This window comes from Herpailurus yagouaroundi, unplaced genomic scaffold (genome assembly GCF_014898765.1).
Source record: "Herpailurus yagouaroundi ecotype Mexico unplaced genomic scaffold, PumYag 387, whole genome shotgun sequence".
Taxonomy (NCBI): domain Eukaryota; kingdom Metazoa; phylum Chordata; class Mammalia; order Carnivora; family Felidae; genus Herpailurus; species Herpailurus yagouaroundi.
Window position 1 is genome coordinate 413,333 of NW_024412604.1, and position 16,599 is coordinate 429,931.

General features: G+C 50.8%; 2 protein-coding genes across 4 annotated transcripts in view; one reads left to right on the plus strand and one right to left on the minus strand.

The window, feature by feature from the left end:
- The window catches only part of CFAP100 (cilia and flagella associated protein 100), a 51,390-nt gene extending 41,016 nt beyond the window's left edge, over positions 1-10,374 (plus strand). For all 3 annotated transcript variants that reach the window (XM_040463264.1, XM_040463262.1, XM_040463263.1), the window contains 4 exons: positions 6,726-6,861; positions 8,000-8,205; positions 9,159-9,252; positions 10,186-10,374. In XM_040463264.1, the coding sequence (XP_040319198.1) occupies positions 6,726-6,861; positions 8,000-8,205; positions 9,159-9,252; positions 10,186-10,299 (550 nt within the window). In that variant the 3' untranslated portion in view covers positions 10,300-10,374. The remainder of the gene's footprint in view (positions 1-6,725; positions 6,862-7,999; positions 8,206-9,158; positions 9,253-10,185) is intronic.
- Positions 10,375-10,784: 410 nt separating this feature from the next.
- The window catches only part of ZXDC (ZXD family zinc finger C), a gene marked incomplete at its 5' end in the record, with an annotated part of 39,191 nt that continues 33,376 nt past the window's right edge, over positions 10,785-16,599 (minus strand). The window contains 3 exons of the mRNA XM_040463291.1: positions 10,785-12,490; positions 13,663-13,764; positions 15,110-15,279. Coding sequence (XP_040319225.1) covers positions 12,404-12,490; positions 13,663-13,764; positions 15,110-15,279 — 359 coding nt within the window. The remainder of the gene's footprint in view (positions 12,491-13,662; positions 13,765-15,109; positions 15,280-16,599) is intronic.

Below are 16,599 nucleotides of genomic sequence, written 5' to 3' on the forward strand. Positions count from 1 at the left end.
AAACTGTTTTTCTATTCTTTATTTTGTTTTTCTCCTTTCTTTTTTTTTTTTTAATATTAATTCCTTCCTTTTGCTGGCGTCAGGTTGAATTTGTTCTCCTTTTTCTAGAAGTTCCTTAAGTTGTAAAGTTAGATTGTTGGTCTGAGATCTTTCTCTTTTTTTAATGTAAGTTTTATAGTCATAAATTCTCCCCCTTAGCACCATACATTGTGCTGTTTCCCATAAGTTTTGCCCTGTTGTGTTACCAGGTTTCTTCATCTCTATTTTTTTTTTTTTTTTTGGCTAATTTCCTTATGATTTCTTTTTTTTTCTTAATGTTTACTTTTTATTTTTGAGAGAGACAGAGCATGAGTGGGGGAGGGGAAGAGAGAGAGGGAGACACAGAATCTGAAGCAGGTTCCAGGCTCTAAGCTGTCAGCACAGAGCCCAACATGGAGCTCGAACTCATGAACCACGAGATCATGATCTGAGCCAAAGTCAGATGCTTAACCGACTGAGCCACCCAGGAACCCCTATGATTTCTTCTTTGATCCACTGGTTGTTTACAAAAGTGTTCTTTAATTTCCACAACTTTGTGAAATTTTCCAGTTTTGCTTTCGTTAACAATTTCTAACTTCATCTGATTTTTAACAGAAAAGATACTTTGTATGATATCTATCTTTTTAAATCTATTGAAACTGAATTTGTGGCCCTAATATTTGGGACATCCTGAAAAATACCCCATTTGCACTTGACAGTGTATGTTGCTTTGCTGGGTAGAGTTTTCTGTGTATGTCTGTTACATCTAGTTGGTATATTGCAATGTTTAAGTCCTTATCTTCTGTCTGCTTGCTCTTCCACTATTGCAAGGGGGATATTGGTCTCCAACTATTCTAGTTCTCCCTTCCACCTGTCAGTTTTTGTTTTATATGTTTTGATAGTCTGTCATTAGGCATGTAAATGTTTATAATTGTTATATTTTCTTGGTGTAGTGGACATTTATTAATATATAATGCCTTCTTTGTCTCTTTTAAACTTTTCTGGTTTAAAGTATGTCTGATATTAGTATTGCTACTCTCATTCTCTGTTTTGGTTACTATTTTCAGGGAATATCTTTTCCCGCCCTTTCTCTTTCAACTGGTTTGTGTCTTTGGAACTCAAGTGAGTCTCTTATAGACAACATATAGTTGAATCATGTGTTCTCCATTCTGCCAGTCTCAGTCTTTTGATTAGAGAGTTTAATCCATTTACATTTAAAGTAATTGATGAAATGGTGGTACTTGTGTCATTGTACCTTTTGTTTACTATATGCCTTATAGTTTTTCCCCCCATCTCCTGCAATACTGTTTTATTTGTGTTTAGTTGATTGTTTGTAGCGAAATGTTTAAATGCCTTTCTCATTTCCTTTTTATATATTCTATAGGTATTTTCTTTGTGGTTACCACAGGGATTACATTTAATAACCTAAATTTGAATTTCTACCACCATAACTTCAGTAACATACAAAACCTCTGCTCCTTTACAGTTCCATCTTCATCCTTTTTGCTGCTGAAGTCACAAACTTACATCTCTATACATCCTGTGCTCTAAAACATAAACTAAAAATTCTTTAAAATGCAAGAGTCTCTTAAATTATGTAGAAAACAAGATTCAGAGTTACACTCCAAACAGTTATAGTAATGCTACCTTTATACTAATAATTATGTTTTCTTTAAATGTATTAGTCTCTTAGATCATTTGGAAAACAAAGAGTACAGTTTCAAACCAGTGTTAACTTATACTGGCTTCTAGGGGCCCCTGGGTTGCTCAGTCAGTTGAGCATCTGACTCTCGATTTTGGTTCAGGTCATGATTTTAAGGTTCTGGGATTGAGCCCTGTACTGGGCTCTGCACTGAGCATGGAGCCTACTTGGGATTCTCTCTCTCCTGCTGTGGCCCTCTCCCCCACCCTCTCTAAATAAGTAAGTAAGTAAGTAAGTAAATAAATAAATAAATACATAAATAAATAAAATTTATACTGGCTTTTAAAATTGCCCACATTTATGGGGCACCTGGTTCAGTTGGTTAAGTGTCTGACCTCGGCTCAGGTCATGATCTCATGGTTCATGAGTTGGAGCCCCACGTTGGTCTCTGTGCTGACAGCTTGGAGCCTAGAGCCTACTTGGATTCTGTGTCTCCCTCTCTCTCTGCCCCTCCCCTACTCACTCTCTCAAAAATAAATAAATTAAAATAATAATAATAATCTCGCAGTGTGGGGCTCTCTGATTTCCTCTTATTGGAGTCCCTTAGGCTTTTTCGATGTCTTTCATGTCTTTCATCCAATTTTAGAGTTTTCATCCATCATTTCTTCAAATCCTCTCCTCCCCCTTTTCTCTTCTCCTCCTGGGACGTCCATGATGCATATATTAGTTCTCTTGATGGTGTCCCACTAATTCCTTAGGCTCTGTTTGCTTTTTTCAATCTTTTTCTTCCTGTTCCCCAGCCTTGATAGTTTCCATTGTCCGATCTTCAAGATCACAGATTCTTCTCCCTGCTCAGAGCAGCCTTTGAATCCCTCTAGTGAATATTTCATTTCAGTTACTTATCAGGTCCAGAATTTTTTTCTTTTTACGTTTCCTATCTCTTTATTGATACTTTCATTTTATTTGCACATCATCTTCTTGACTTTCTCTATATCTTCTTTTAGATCTTTGAGCATCTTTTTTTGACAGTTGTTTTGAAGTCTTTGTGGTATGTCTAACATCAGGGATTTGGGAGGAAATTTTCTGTTATTTTTTTTTTCCTCACTGAATGGACCATACTTTTTGTTGCCTTGATTTTGTTGTTGGAACACTGAACATTTGAATCTAATAATGTGGTAACTCTGGAAATCAGATTTTCTCCTTACTCCATGGTGTACCGTTTTTGTTTATTTGAATGTTGTAGGCAGTCTCTGTGTTGAGAATCACCCTGAGGTGTAAACCTAGTCTTTTCTGAGACTTTCCCTGGGCATGCATGGTCACTGTCTAATTTTCCCCATATATGCTGTTGTTTGTACATGTCCTTGGTCTTTAATTTCTGGCTCTCCAAAGGGGAAAAGGCAAAAAAAAATAGAGGGAGGAAAAAGAGCACTGGTCCTTTAAATCCCCTGGAAGTCAAGTGGACTTGTGACAATGAGGGAATGTTAAAACAGTGGCTGCCTGCCCATTTGCCTGTACCTCTGTGGTCAGAAGCACCAATCGGGGATCAGGGCAGAGATCCCCCGTTATTTTGGAGAACAGGGCCCTTAAAAAAAGGCTCACTCTAATTGCCAAGGCTGTGCTGGACTAAAATTAATTACAATTACCGTCCAAGCCTTCCCCTGGAAGTTGCAAGCTTTAGTAGTCTCCAGAGTTCCAAAATGGCTTTATCAGATTCTGCCAGTGCGATCGCTGTCCAGTGGGGACACAGATTCCTGATGGTCCTACTCTGCCATCTTTCTCTATTTCAAAGTATTTTATTTTTGTTCTTTTTGCCGCTATTTCTGCAGGAATATGGTAACTTTCTCTTTTGAATGATCCTTATTCATATTTGGCGATGTTTGCTTTTTTTTCTTTTTTTAATACCAGTGGAGTGAACTTTCTAGCTATATGTCCCCAGGTATCTATGAAGGGATCGTCTTTCTTGCTATCTTTCAAAAAACTTTTTATAACTTCTGCAGTTCAGCCCAATACCACTAAGGAAATCTCATACAGGGGCACCTGGGTGGCTCAACCAGCTGAGCGTCTGACTCTTGATCTCGGCTCAGGTCATGATCTCACAGTTCATGAGTTTGAGCCCTACATCAGGCTCTGTGCTGACAGCACAGAGCCTGTAGGGGATCCTCTGTCTCCTCTCTCTCTGCCCCTCCCCTGCTCAGACTCTCTCTCTAAATAAACAAATTTAAAGAAGGAAAAAGAAAATCTCGTACATATAAATGTACAAAAATGGAGAGACTAGTATGAGTCCCCAAGGGCCCATCACCAGCTTCAATACTGATCACCTCATAGCCGATCTCCTTTTCCCTAGACCCCACTGACTTCTCCGCCTCCCATATTATTCCAAATTCCAGGCACGTATCATTTCATCTGTAAGTACTCCAGTAGATCTCCCTCAAAAGATATGGGCTCTTTATCGTAACCACAGTACCATCGTCACATCTAAAAAAAACAAAAACAAAACAGTAATCCTGAATACTGAATATCCATGATCCATAAATGGTTGGAGTTTTTTATTTTTTTTATTTTTTTATTTTTAAAAAATTTTTTTTCAACGTTTTTATTTATTTTTGGGACAGAGAGAGACAGACCATGAACGGGGGAGGAGCAGAGAGAGAGAGGGAGACACAGAATCGGAAACAGGCTCCAGGCTCTGAGCCATCAGCCCAGAGCCTGACGCAGGGCTCGAACTCACGGATCGCGAGATCGCGACCTGGCTGAAGTTGGACGCTTAACCGACTGCGCCACCCAGGCGCCCCATTGGTTGGAGTTTTTAAACTGTTGGTTTGAATTAGAATCCAAATAAGATCGTACTCTGCAGTTGGTTAAATCCCTTTTGATCTATAGGTTCCCTTTCCATCTTGTCCCCCTGCAGTTCAGTTGTTGAAGAAACCAGGTCACTCTTCCAACAGTGAAGTGCTCTTTAGACTCTGGAATGGCTCCTAAAATCAGCACTTCTGACAAACACTCAAGTGACGTGCACACTGGTCTGAGGCCCGCTGCTGAGCAGTGGGTCCCTTATGCCTCTGCATTCCTGTCAGTTGGTGGGATTTCACCGAGAAAAGATTGTGACCCAACAGTGTTACATTTCAAGAGAACTATTTGGGAAAAGGTATCTTTTTATGCCAGTTACCCTGATAAGAAATAGAACAACAACGAAAACCCTACCACCATGTCCGCAGAGCAAAGGCAAAATAGCACTGTACCAGCTGTAGGATCACACTTAGCAGTTAAGGCAATGACAGTGAAGGAAGTATTTAAAAAAAAAAAAAAAAGGTTAAAACTGAATGCAGTCACGTGTCCTTTGGGAGGAGTACCACTGACCCCAAATGCACTCATCCCTACGATGGGCACTCTGGGTTGGAGGGAAATTGGGCCTGACACCCAGGAGGTGCTTTATGCTGTCATCCCAGGTGACCTGCATGAGCCCCACCAGCACCTGGGTGGGTGGATGGGGATGAGCTGCATGTGGTCTCTCTGGCCACCCACCAGCTGGTCCGTCTGGCCGGACCAGCTCAACCGCCCTCACATTCACAAGCTCCTGGCCTCGGCACTCAACCCCATAGCCAGGGGAGTGTAGCCTGCACCCCTGTGCTGGTGCATGTGACAGGCCGTGGGATCTGCAGCAGGCAAAGGGCCAGCAGCCCATGATGCTTTGTTTGCTTAGAGTTGAGAAAATGTCCGTGGGTCCTATCAACAAATGGGGAGACAGCCACAGAATCATCATGGGGGTGGCAGGGTCCCTCTGGGCCTCCCAGGCACTGCTGGGAGTGGCCCGGTGTCCATGTGCTCTAACTGGGACCTGCATGCAGCTGACCACAATGGGTAGACCTCTGTCAGCCAACACATGATGGTCGGTGTCTGCCATGACTGTGAAAGATCTTTACTTATTATTCTTTATTATCTCACTTAAAATTTGATTGTTGGAATTCTATTCCTAAATATATGCCCCAGAGAATTGTAGACAAGTCCTCACAAAAACGTGTGAGTGTTCACAGCAGCATAATTCCCAGGAGTCAAAAGGTAAGACCCCCCCCCCCCCCAAATGTCTATTTCAACACAGTGTGGTCCATCCATATAGGGGACGGTCACGCAATCATAACAAAGAACAGAGTTCTGGCACACGCCACACTTTGAAAACATTCTGCTGAATGAAGGAGCCAGACACAAAGACCCCTGATGTATGGCTCCAGGTTTACGGCACGTCCAGGAGAGACACGCGGTTGGGGGGAGGAGGAGTGGACAACAAGGAGTGACTGCTAATGGGGACTGGGTTTCTCCGGGTGATGAAAATGTTCTAAAATGAGATGATGACGATAGTTGCAAATCTGACAACTACCGAATTGAACATTTTAAAAGAAGTGCCTGAGTGGCTCAGTCGGTTAAGCATCTGACTCTTGATTTTGGCTCAGGTAATGATCTCCTGGTTCGTGAGAGCAAGCCCCATGTCGGGCTCTGTGCTGAGCGTGGAGTCTGCTTGGGGTTCTCTCTTCTCCCTCTGTCTGTCCCTCCCCCACCTGTGCGCATGCTCTCAAAATAAGCATTTAAAAAAGAATTTTCTAGGTATGTGAATTATACCTCAATAAAGCTGTTACTTTTTTTTTGTAGTGTTGATCATTAAAGATCTTAAATCTTTTTAATTTTTTTAATGTTTATTTACTTTTGAGACAGAGAGAGACCGAGACAGAGTGCGAATGGGGGAGGGGCAGAGAGAGACACACACACAGAATCTGAAAAGGCTCCAGGTTCCCAACTGTCAGCACAGAGCCCAATGGGGGGCTTGAACCCCCGAACCGTGAGATCATAACCTGAGCCAAAGTCCAGCGCATAACCAACTGAGCCACCCAGGCACCCCTAAAGACCTTAAATCTTACCCCTGCATCTCGGCAGCATCTCTGACCCCTGGGCCACGCAGACACTTCACAGTCATGGCCCCTAAGCCCTCAGGACAGTGGCAGGGTGGTCGGGCTCTGAGAGGTGAAGTGCCCAGAGCTGTGCTGAGTGGGCGGGGCCCTGCTGGTCCCCTATCCAGGGACAGGGAAGTCAACCAGCTGAAGCAGTGGGTTAACACACTGAGGACGTCCATCGCCAAGGAAGAGGAGACAGTGGCCGAGCTGCAGCTCAAAGCTCGAGTGTTCCACTTCGGCGAGTACAAGGGCGCTCAGGAGGTAGGCCCCCGGTCAGCGGTCAGCGGTCAGCGGGTGTGGAGGGAGTGTGGGCGACCACAGGCCTAGGGCCCGGTCCCTTCAAGAGCACCCCCGGGAGCACCCAGTGCCCAGCACTCAAAGCCAGTCCTGAGACACTGCAATGTTCTGGGGCAGCCACGCCCCTCGCCACTTTCCAGGCTCTGTAGGCCTGACTGAGGGGCACCGGCTGGAGAAGGCCCTTGGTCCCCAAACTGGAGCCACCCCATGTACTTATGCCCCTTGGCTGCTCAGCTGCCCCCAGCACACCTCCTCCATTCCTTTGTCCTTCCATTCAACAAATACGTCTGCTTCTTCCACACCAAGTGTCCAGAAGGCGAGCCTGCCAGGAGGAAGAAGGCATGTCCCCAGGCCAGGCTGAAAGAGTGAGAGTCTTCTGAGGGCACAGAGGGCCAGGAATGTGCCGGGCAGTGGCACGACCTTCCTGACAGTGCGGCTGGGGTCACGGGCATGGCCCCAGCTTCCTAATTCAAATTCCTTCCTTCATTCAAATTACTGATGAGCACCTACTGTGTGCCAGCACCAGGCCAGGGAGAGGATGCCACGACAAGCTAGGCCAGTGCCACCGGCCTCCTGCCAGACAGACTCACTGGCTGCTGGCCTGAGCCTTTCTGTCGGCTGTTCCTCACTTAATCCTCACGCCCAATCCATGTGGCAGGGGATGTTACGTTTCTGAATGTCAGAGCGGGCTCAGAGGGAGGGGTTCATCTGCCCCAGGCCACACAGAAAGTAACTCACAGGACAGTGTCCAGTGGAGAGCCGAGGTCAGTCCAAGGGTGGAACAGGAAGGCTCCCTGGAGGAGGGGACTAGGCCACGTGCACAGCAAGGCAGCTGGGGTAGAGGCCGAGGCACAGGTGTGAGTCCCAGCGTGGGGGCTGGAAGCCTGGACCCAGCTGACCACAGGAGGGCAAAGGGGGTCAGGCAGCTGTGGCCTAGAAAAATCCAAGTGTCCAAGCTGTTTCTCCCAGGGGTCCTGAGTGTGCCGGGCAGAGCTCGGGGAGGCCAGCCGTGTCTCAGCAAGGGGCCCTGGGTCTGGCAGGCTGTGCAGTGGGGGTGCACAGAGGCCCACGCAACCCCTCTGCGGGCCTGCCTTCCTTGCAGGACAAGCTTCTGGAAAGCCTGAACCGCAAGGTGCTGGACGTGTACCGGCACTGCATTGGCACCCAGCAGGAGTCCAACCTGGGCACTGTGCAGATGCTCACCATCATCGAGCACTACCTGAATGAGCTGCTCGAACACCTAGAGCATGTACCCCAGGTCAAGATCGAGCAGGCTGAGAAGGCCAAGGAGAAGGAACGCCGCATGAGGTGAGAGCCCAGGCCCCTGCCCCACCGGGCCGCCTCACGAAGTAGGGAGGGCCCTGAGGGCGAGGATGCCCTCCACACCCCTGCCCCTGCTCCGGGCTGGCCTGTCCTCTGAGAGCTCCCGAACCAGGGAGAGAGGACCCTGATGCTCTGACCTCAAAGACGAAGCCAGGGGGTCTTCCAGAGGGGGTATCAAACTCAGCCCAGTGAGGGAAGGCCCTCTCCTGGAGTGGGAGATGATGTGGACTCAGGGAGCCCAGGAGACAAAGTGAGGGTGTGGACAGCATGGCCTTGCCCTGAGGACAAGGGGCAGCATCGGCCATTTTCCCTGCTGGATCGGAGAGGGAGATTGGCATTGCCAGAACCCAGGGGAGGGAAGGTGCAGACTCAGGGAGAAGCTGAGGAAGGCCGGTTTCGGGGCAGAGGCAGGCAGGAACACTTAGCAGTCATGGGTAGCATGGACCCATCCTCCAGGGGGAGGCCCAGGGAGCTCCCCACAGACCCAGTGGCTCCGCTGGCCAGGGGGGCTGCCTGCTTCATTCACTCCTGTGCAGGGCCCTGAGACACGGCCACCTGCAAAGAGCCATCTGCCTCTCCCACAAGCAAAGGGGCTCTTCCTCTGTGTCCCGTCCCATACCCTGGTAGAAGCAGGCACCGGGCGAAAGTCTGATGAGCAGAGAGGCACACACAGAGGTGGACCAGTGACCAGGGAGGGGGACCGAGGAACGTGGGCCTCCAAGGGGTAGGAGCCGATGGACCAGAGCTGCGACCTCCAAAAAGCAGGGGCAGCAGCCAACCTGGCCTGGCAGGGAAGGGTGAAGAGGAGTAGGGAGTTCTCTCAGAGGGAGGGCCATGGCCTGACTGAAGGCTGCATCAAGGAGCTAGGAAGGGAAGCTGGCAGCCTTCCCAGGCTCCTCCCGTCTTTTGATGTGTCCTGTGCTGCCCCCCGTACCCAGACTCCGAGAAGAGAAGGTGCTGATGCAGAAGCAGCTGCAGGAGGAGCGTCTGCAGCGGGCCCAGGCTCGGGCCCAGGCGGAGATCAAGAAGAAGGTGGGCATGATGGCCCTGGGGAGTCACTGCTGGGGAAGGGGCCCCACCGGCAGGCACGGTTGAGGCCGGGAGGGGCTGAGGGCCTGGCTCGCACCGTTTGCAGAAGCTACTGCTGAGACCCCGGGGGAAAGACGGAGCCATCAGAGCAAGGCGGGGGTAGAGCAGGGTCTCCTGGTCCTGGCCCACCGATCCCGCTACCCCTCAGGGCTGCCCTCCACCCCCGGACCCGCTTCCTCTGCGAGTCCTCCCGTGGGGCTGCCTGCCCTCTTGCACACGCACTCCTGGTGACTGGCCTGGCTGTGCCCTCCTGGCTCAGCCCCCACAGGGTCCCACCGTACCACCTACACTCCAGCACGACCCCATCACTGCAGCTCATTCTCTGTCACTAGGGGTTCCCCGGCCACCCCACAGGGAACAGGTTCTGGCCCTAGCAGCAGGAGGTATGCTCCCTCAAGCAGGCCCAGGCCTGAATACAGCCCCCAACAGACAGATGAGGCCGAAGGGCCACTCTCTGAAAGGTAGCACTCTCCACGCTGTCACGTGGGGATGGCAGACACTGGGGTGGGGGGTCTCCTCCTGAATCCCCAGTGCAAAGGAAGTAGGTTCCCTCTGTTCAGCCAGGCATTCCCAATCCGTTTTGAGGTACATCCCTGCACATACATACACACACACACACACACACACACACATATCTAGGGGCCGGCACCCCAGGGAACAGGCTTCATAAACGCGGGCTGGACTCACTCCCGGGGCACTGAAGGGCAGCTCCGGCCCAGAGCCCACAGGCTGAGCAGAGGCTGGGACCTCCACGGCGTCCCCCAGCCTCAGCTCCGCAGCCTCGAGAGGCATGCTGCCCGGTGTCTGGGTGTCTAGGCGGCACCTTCCGGCGCAGCGAGGCCGCGGAGCGCAGGCTCACGGGGTCTTACTCTGCAGAGAGGCAGGAGGCTGGTGTGTCGCTCCCAGCTCCCAGTCCTGAAAATAAAGGTGGAGCCTGAGCACGTGCTGATGGATAAGGACAAGGAGGAGCAGCTGCTGTTCTTCACCTAGCCCTCTGGCGCTGGCCGGCCCCTCTGCCCACAGCACAGCAACGGCAGCAGCAGGAAGCCCGGGCAGGGCAGGGCAGGGCAGTCTGCTGGACGCGGCTGGCGCAGGATTGCCGTGCCCCCCCCCCCCCCGGGGCCTCCCGCTGTGTTCCCTTACCTGTGTGAAATAAACTCTCCCTCTCTGGTGTCTTGATGACCTGTTGCAGGAGGCAGGTTGCTTTCCACCTCCATGCCCTGCCCTTTAATCCCTGACGCCTGAACAAATGCTCGAGGGAAGGAGCCCCTGCTGCCCTCATCCGAGGTGGCTGCTTTGAGAAACAAGGGCCAGTTCCACGCAGAGGTGTGATGGGGGACTAGCCCCAACGCAGGGACAAGAAAAGGAGGCAGCGGGCTGAGCAGACAAAAGGGTTATTACTCCTGACTGAAGGAAAAACAGGACCTCGACGCTATGCACACAGTTCTGTGAATGAAGCCAGGGGACATCTCCAGTGCGTGATTATACAAAAACTTTTATTCATTTGTACTAGAAATTGGGCCCGTTGCCACCAGGGAACCTAGTGCCCAGAAAACTGACAGCCAGTACCAATCACTTCACAGTGGTGGACATTCACAGGGGGACGTTCCGGGGAAAGGCCCAGCGACACACCCCTGAGAGAACATTCCTGTGGCCCGCCCCCTCCTCCCATCAGAAGGACAGCACAGTGTGATCAATAGGCCACTTTGCCCCCAAGGCCACCCTGGCAGGCGGGCTGGCTCCTCGTAGAGAGAAGGGGCTTCTGGGCGACCTGAAGGCCAAGGTGCCAGATGGACACAAAACTTTAGTCTGTGCCGCAGCACAGAGTTCTGTGGGTAAAGACCATTCATAAATGGGGCCCAAGTTCCTTTGGAGGGAGCAGCAGCCTGGACAGACAGCACCTCAGAGCAGGACAGAGAGAGGACTCATAATCAAATGCTGGGGTGATTCTCAATAGCCCAAGTCCAGAAACTCAAGTAATGAAGAAACACAAAACAGAGTTTGGACAATTCCAAGTCCAACAACCCAAACAGCATCTGAACAAACATGCACTTCCAAAGGCACAAGGCAGAAAACCAGCATTTCTGAGTGACCCTGTGTCCAGTCCCGCTAACAAACAAATAAATATGTGCAAGGTTATCAGCTCGCCTTCTCCGGCCAGACAGACCGTACTCCGTAGAAACGTACGGTGACACAGTAGATGCACATGTGCGGCCTCAGCAACAAACACACACGCCACTGTCCCTGTCCTACATGTGACGTGTAGGACTCAGGACATGACTTTAGAAGCTGCAGACGAATTATCGTTAAACATTAATAGCCAAATCCAGAGTTCGGAAAAATTACCTTTGAAGTTTTAACTCTAACATTCCCGAATCGGGAGCTTCAAATCTGCTCTATGCAGAGGCCTCACTAACAGGACCCCAGGTGCTCCACTTTACCCCCATCATTTTCTTCTCATGCCAGCCACCCGCCTGGTCCTGCCAAAACGTGGATCTGAATTTGGCTTCGCTGGGACAACAGGGCCGCTTCTGCCCCAGAGGGTGACAAAACCAACCCAACTACAAACACCCAAGGGGGTGGGAAACAGCCTGTTAGCTGAGAAAGGGAAAACGGTTTCTAGGTCTGTCTCAGGCCAAATGCTAAAACACAGAAGCTGAAAGACCCCACTTAGATTTACTACGGATACAGTCGTACTTGACTAGGGAATCTGTACCCCACCCGACTGCCTGCAGAAGTCTATTTTCTTAATGCAGCAGGTGCTCCACAGTTTAGATCAAATTGGACAAAGGCTGTCCGTGCACAGCCAAGTACAGAAAAGGCATGTGCTTTTGCCCCTGAAGGCAATCCTTGCCTCACGAAGCACTTTGCTCAGATAAGGCAATTTCAGCTAATACAGCCCCAAACCGGTTCCTGATAAAATGTAAGGAAGATATTTTTGAGAAATGTGCCCAAAAGTCTCCAAAGCACTCGGCTAGCCTCCTGAGCAGAAACCACGTGGGGGCTCACTCAGGCCTGCAAGAGCACGTAATGGGAGTCCTGGGGGACACAGACCGGAGGCATCACCCTCGGGTCCCCAGGCAGAGGGCTGCTGTCACTGTAGGTCCTGCAGATTGATGGTGCTCCCTGCACACTGCACATCCTCAGGCTCGGCGTCCCCTCCAGCTGCAGGAAGCACCTCCTGAAAAAACCAAGCAGAGCAGTGAGGGACGGGGCAGGGCTGGGGGGGGGGGGGGGGAGGTGCGGGACCACCTCCCGGACACAGCCCTGCAGCCACACACAACCAGCAGCATAACCCACGGGCCGGCTGGTAGGGCACCTCTCCCTGTTCTCGAGTCTTGCTTTCCCCTTATTATATATTCTTCGAAGAAAGGAATTTTAGCATAAACAAAAAAGGAAAAGTGAACTTAATAATACTGTGTTGCAGGTTTGCTCATAAATGTGACTGTCCTTGTTTATCTCATAGCCCTTTTCCCCATTTTGTATGTGGGTCGCACCCTTCCTAGTTCCCAACTGCCCCCATGCATCATCACTGGCCGCCCAGGACTCTGGCCTCCCGGCCACACCATCACCCACCTAACCCACCCCCTCCTGCCTGAAGAATATTCCCACAGCATTAGATTCAAGGCGATGGTGAACATCTTCTGGCTAGTTATTTGTACACTACCAGGCTTCTTTAAGAACCAGCTGATGAGTGGGAATACCAGACAGAATGGAGTTGACATCTGTGAGGTTTTCTGAATATAAGTTCCCAAACTACGTTCCAAGGACAGTCTGGGGCCTCACCGCTCCTCTGTATACCAGCACTTGACTCAATAGTTATTTTGGTATTGAGGAAAATGCTCAACAGCCCAATTTGAATACAAGAAAACTAAAATTACTGTGTATGTGGATTTTAAAAACATGTATTTAAACTGAATTGTTAGAAGTTCGATTAGCTACATACTCTCACTATTGTATAGCCAAATCTAAATTACCTATTGCCGCCTATACCCATTGGCTTATCCACTTACTTAAGCAAACTAATTTTTCTGGGTCTATTTTCCCACAGGTTAAAAACTGGCCAGGCTGTTTCCCAGAAAAAGTGACTAGAATTTCTAAATATAAAATACTTGAGGAGTATATTCAATTTCACATTACAAGTAGGAGCTACAATGGTGAACAAATCTGATCTTTCTTACCAGCCTTTTATTTCTTGGTCATTCACCCATCTTTGCAGAAAGCCGCAAAAGATCCTGGCAATGAACCCAATGGGTCTCCATTCAACGCCTACCTCAGTAAAACAAGCCTCAGAAAGCCAGAAGCTTCTGACAGTCTTACTAACAAAGCCAAAGAGTTGTAAGGCATCCACACCTGGAGGACATAGACAGGCAAATCGACAGCCAACAGGGGGTGGAAGGCGGAAGGCTGCGGGCTGAGAACCAATGGTGAGACGGCTTCACCTGAGGGGTCGTCCTGGGGAGGCAACAGTATGTGTTTCATTTACCAGCCATGGCAACATTCCTCGCCTTGGCCTGAGGAGTCCCCGTCAATGTGCTACACCCACCCACCCCAGATTCCAGGCAGGGCAACACAGGGAGCCACGCGAGGCTTGAGGACCCAGCAGTAACTGGAACTGGGCAGGGGGCTGCCTGCCCTTCCTCCTGGTCCTCAGCCTCTCATCTTGCTCCCAGCTGGAGACCCATACCACCTGCCATCTGGCTGTCCCCCGCTCCCAGGCCCTTTCCCTGGAGCTCCCCCCAACTCAATACTGCCCCTCAGTCTAGGCTGTTCCTCAACTCTGGAGGAGGCTCCCAGCCCCTCCAGCTCTCCAGTGGCCACCTCACCCTACACAGGAAGGCCCCCCTCTGCCCCAGCCCACCGTCGAGAAGGGATAAGAGGGCACAGGTCTCCTGCAAGGGGGAGGCTCCTAGGCCCCTAATCATGCAAGTAAGAAAAGGGACACTGGCTACCATTTCAGCTTCATTGGCATGCCTGGCCCACAGCCCCGCCACTCAACTCCTGGTGCCGGTGCCACTGTCAACACCATCATCCCCACTTCTTAGACAATAAAACTGAGGCCCGGCGTACATAAGTAGCTTGCCCCAGACAACACTAGCTGGAGAGGGAAAGGCAGAGAATCAAAAGTGAGTTTTCTCCACCTCAAAGCTCACACCTTCTATCAGGTGTCTCTTGAACAGCAGCTCCTCCCTTTGCAACGAGTGCCTTTTCTGCAACGGTGCCAGCTTTCCCGGGGGAAAGCACCTTAAACATAAAGGCTACGTCCTCCGTCGCACTGAGCACCCCCCACATACAGGGGCGCCAAGCTGCCTGAGGAAGCCCCTTCCGCCCCCCCACTGAGAAGACAAGTGAGGTCTGGGGAAGGGCAGGCAGGGGAGGGTGAGGAGTCAGGCACCACAAGGCGTCCTCTGGCCAGCCTCGGGCAGCCCTTACGGCTGCTAGGAGGCCTCAGGCAGGAGTGGGGCACGGCACCCCCACTTCACAGAACTCCAAGTGAGGTGTGGCACGCAGACTGCACGGGGGCAGTTCAGACACTGAAGCGTCGATCCTCGTAAGGATGAAAGCTTGGACAAGTACAGAGAGACAGGACAGGACAGGAGGAGCTGGGGTGACGGAGCGATCATCCAGTGCTTGGGATGGTTAGAAGTCGAGAGGCGGTTAGAAGTCTCTCAGTTCCTGACAGGAAGGAGCACTGGACAGCTGCAGGCCCAGGGAGATGCAGCCTGAAGCCTGGCCCCCGGCTGCCACCCGGCCAGCGTCCTCCTGGCGACCAGTGTCCTCCTGGCTCGCTGGGTCTTACCTGCAATAACTGGACCTGAACACACGGCATCCCGGCTGCTGGAGTGGGTCCAGGCAGACCTCCACCGGGTACCACAAGGTTCCCACACAACCAACCAGTCTGGCTTGCGTGCAAGTGAGTAGGACTGACTTTGCCACCTTTCGTCTTCCTCTGAGCAGACCCCGAGGCTCCTGAAATGAAACAGACCAGCCACATGCAATATACAGTGTGACTGCGCAGGCCCCTGCCCTCACGGGGGCCCCACTCTGGGGCCACACGGTCCCGTTGTCGCGGTGCACAGCTCTGCAGGCTTAACACGAGTCAACAGGGAGAGTCGGCAGGGTTAAGAGACGAAAAGAGCCGAGATTATGATCAGAAAGTTTAGCAAACTTACACACGTCTCCTGGACGTGCAGCAATCAGACCCCAAGTGCCCATTTCTTGGGGGGGGGGGTGCGGAGGCTCCTCCTTACCCTGCAACCCCAACACTGCAGGCACACAGGAGACCCGACACCATGGCGCACAACCACTGCGTGGAGCAGCAGGAGCACAGAAGCAGAGAAGGGAAGAAAGTGGCCATCACACCCCACCCTCGGGCACCACGGCACGTGCCCAATCGCTGCCAAATCCTACAAGCTGTTTTCTGTCCAGCTTCCTCTGCGAGTCATCGCCTTACTGATTTCATAAAAACACGCTTTTCAAAATACTTAAGTACAAAGAAGAAACGATCTGGACGCCCAGAAGGGGTTTTCTAACACCCACGTGGCTTGTGAGCAGCAGGGAAACCCCAGAGACCAGCAGCCTGGATTCAAATCCTGGCTCCACCAAAGACTCTGGTACCTGACCTTGGACAAGAAACCTAAGCTCCGGCCTCAGTGTTCCCTACCTGTGACATGGGAACAATACTCCTTAGTTTGGGAGTTTGGGGAGGATTAAATAAGTACGTGATACGAGTTGAGAACAGTGCCTGGGTCACGGTAAGTGGCAAGGAATTTTAGGTGCTGTTGATTGCTGTGTACAGACAGCCCTGGACACATGTACATGAATGGCTTCAGAAAGACAGTTTTACAATGAGTATTGCACAACTTCATGTTAGTAAAAGCATTTGCTTCTGTTGAATTTAATAAAATGAAAAGGAACAAGTGAAACTGAACAAGTGAAACCGAAGGACTTGCTGAACGCCCAGAAAGCATTTCCTCATGAAAATTTCTAATGACCTAATGGGAAAAGAGGAAAAACATGAGAGGCTGCATTCTTCCTTTAGGTCTCGTACTCTGAGTTTCCATTTTAAACGGGAACGGTCAACTCTGGCACACAAGACGGGCCACTCCCGTTGGCAGCGAGTTTTCCTTTCACCTTGATGCCAAAACCAGCCTAGAGGGCCCAACTCTGGAGCTGCGCTATGTGCTACCTGTGTGCACCCCACCGCTGCCTGCCTGATCCTGCCCATCACCCTCTCGGTGTTTCCCGCACACCCAGCGCACTGGACTGGCAGGAAACTCCAGGATGATG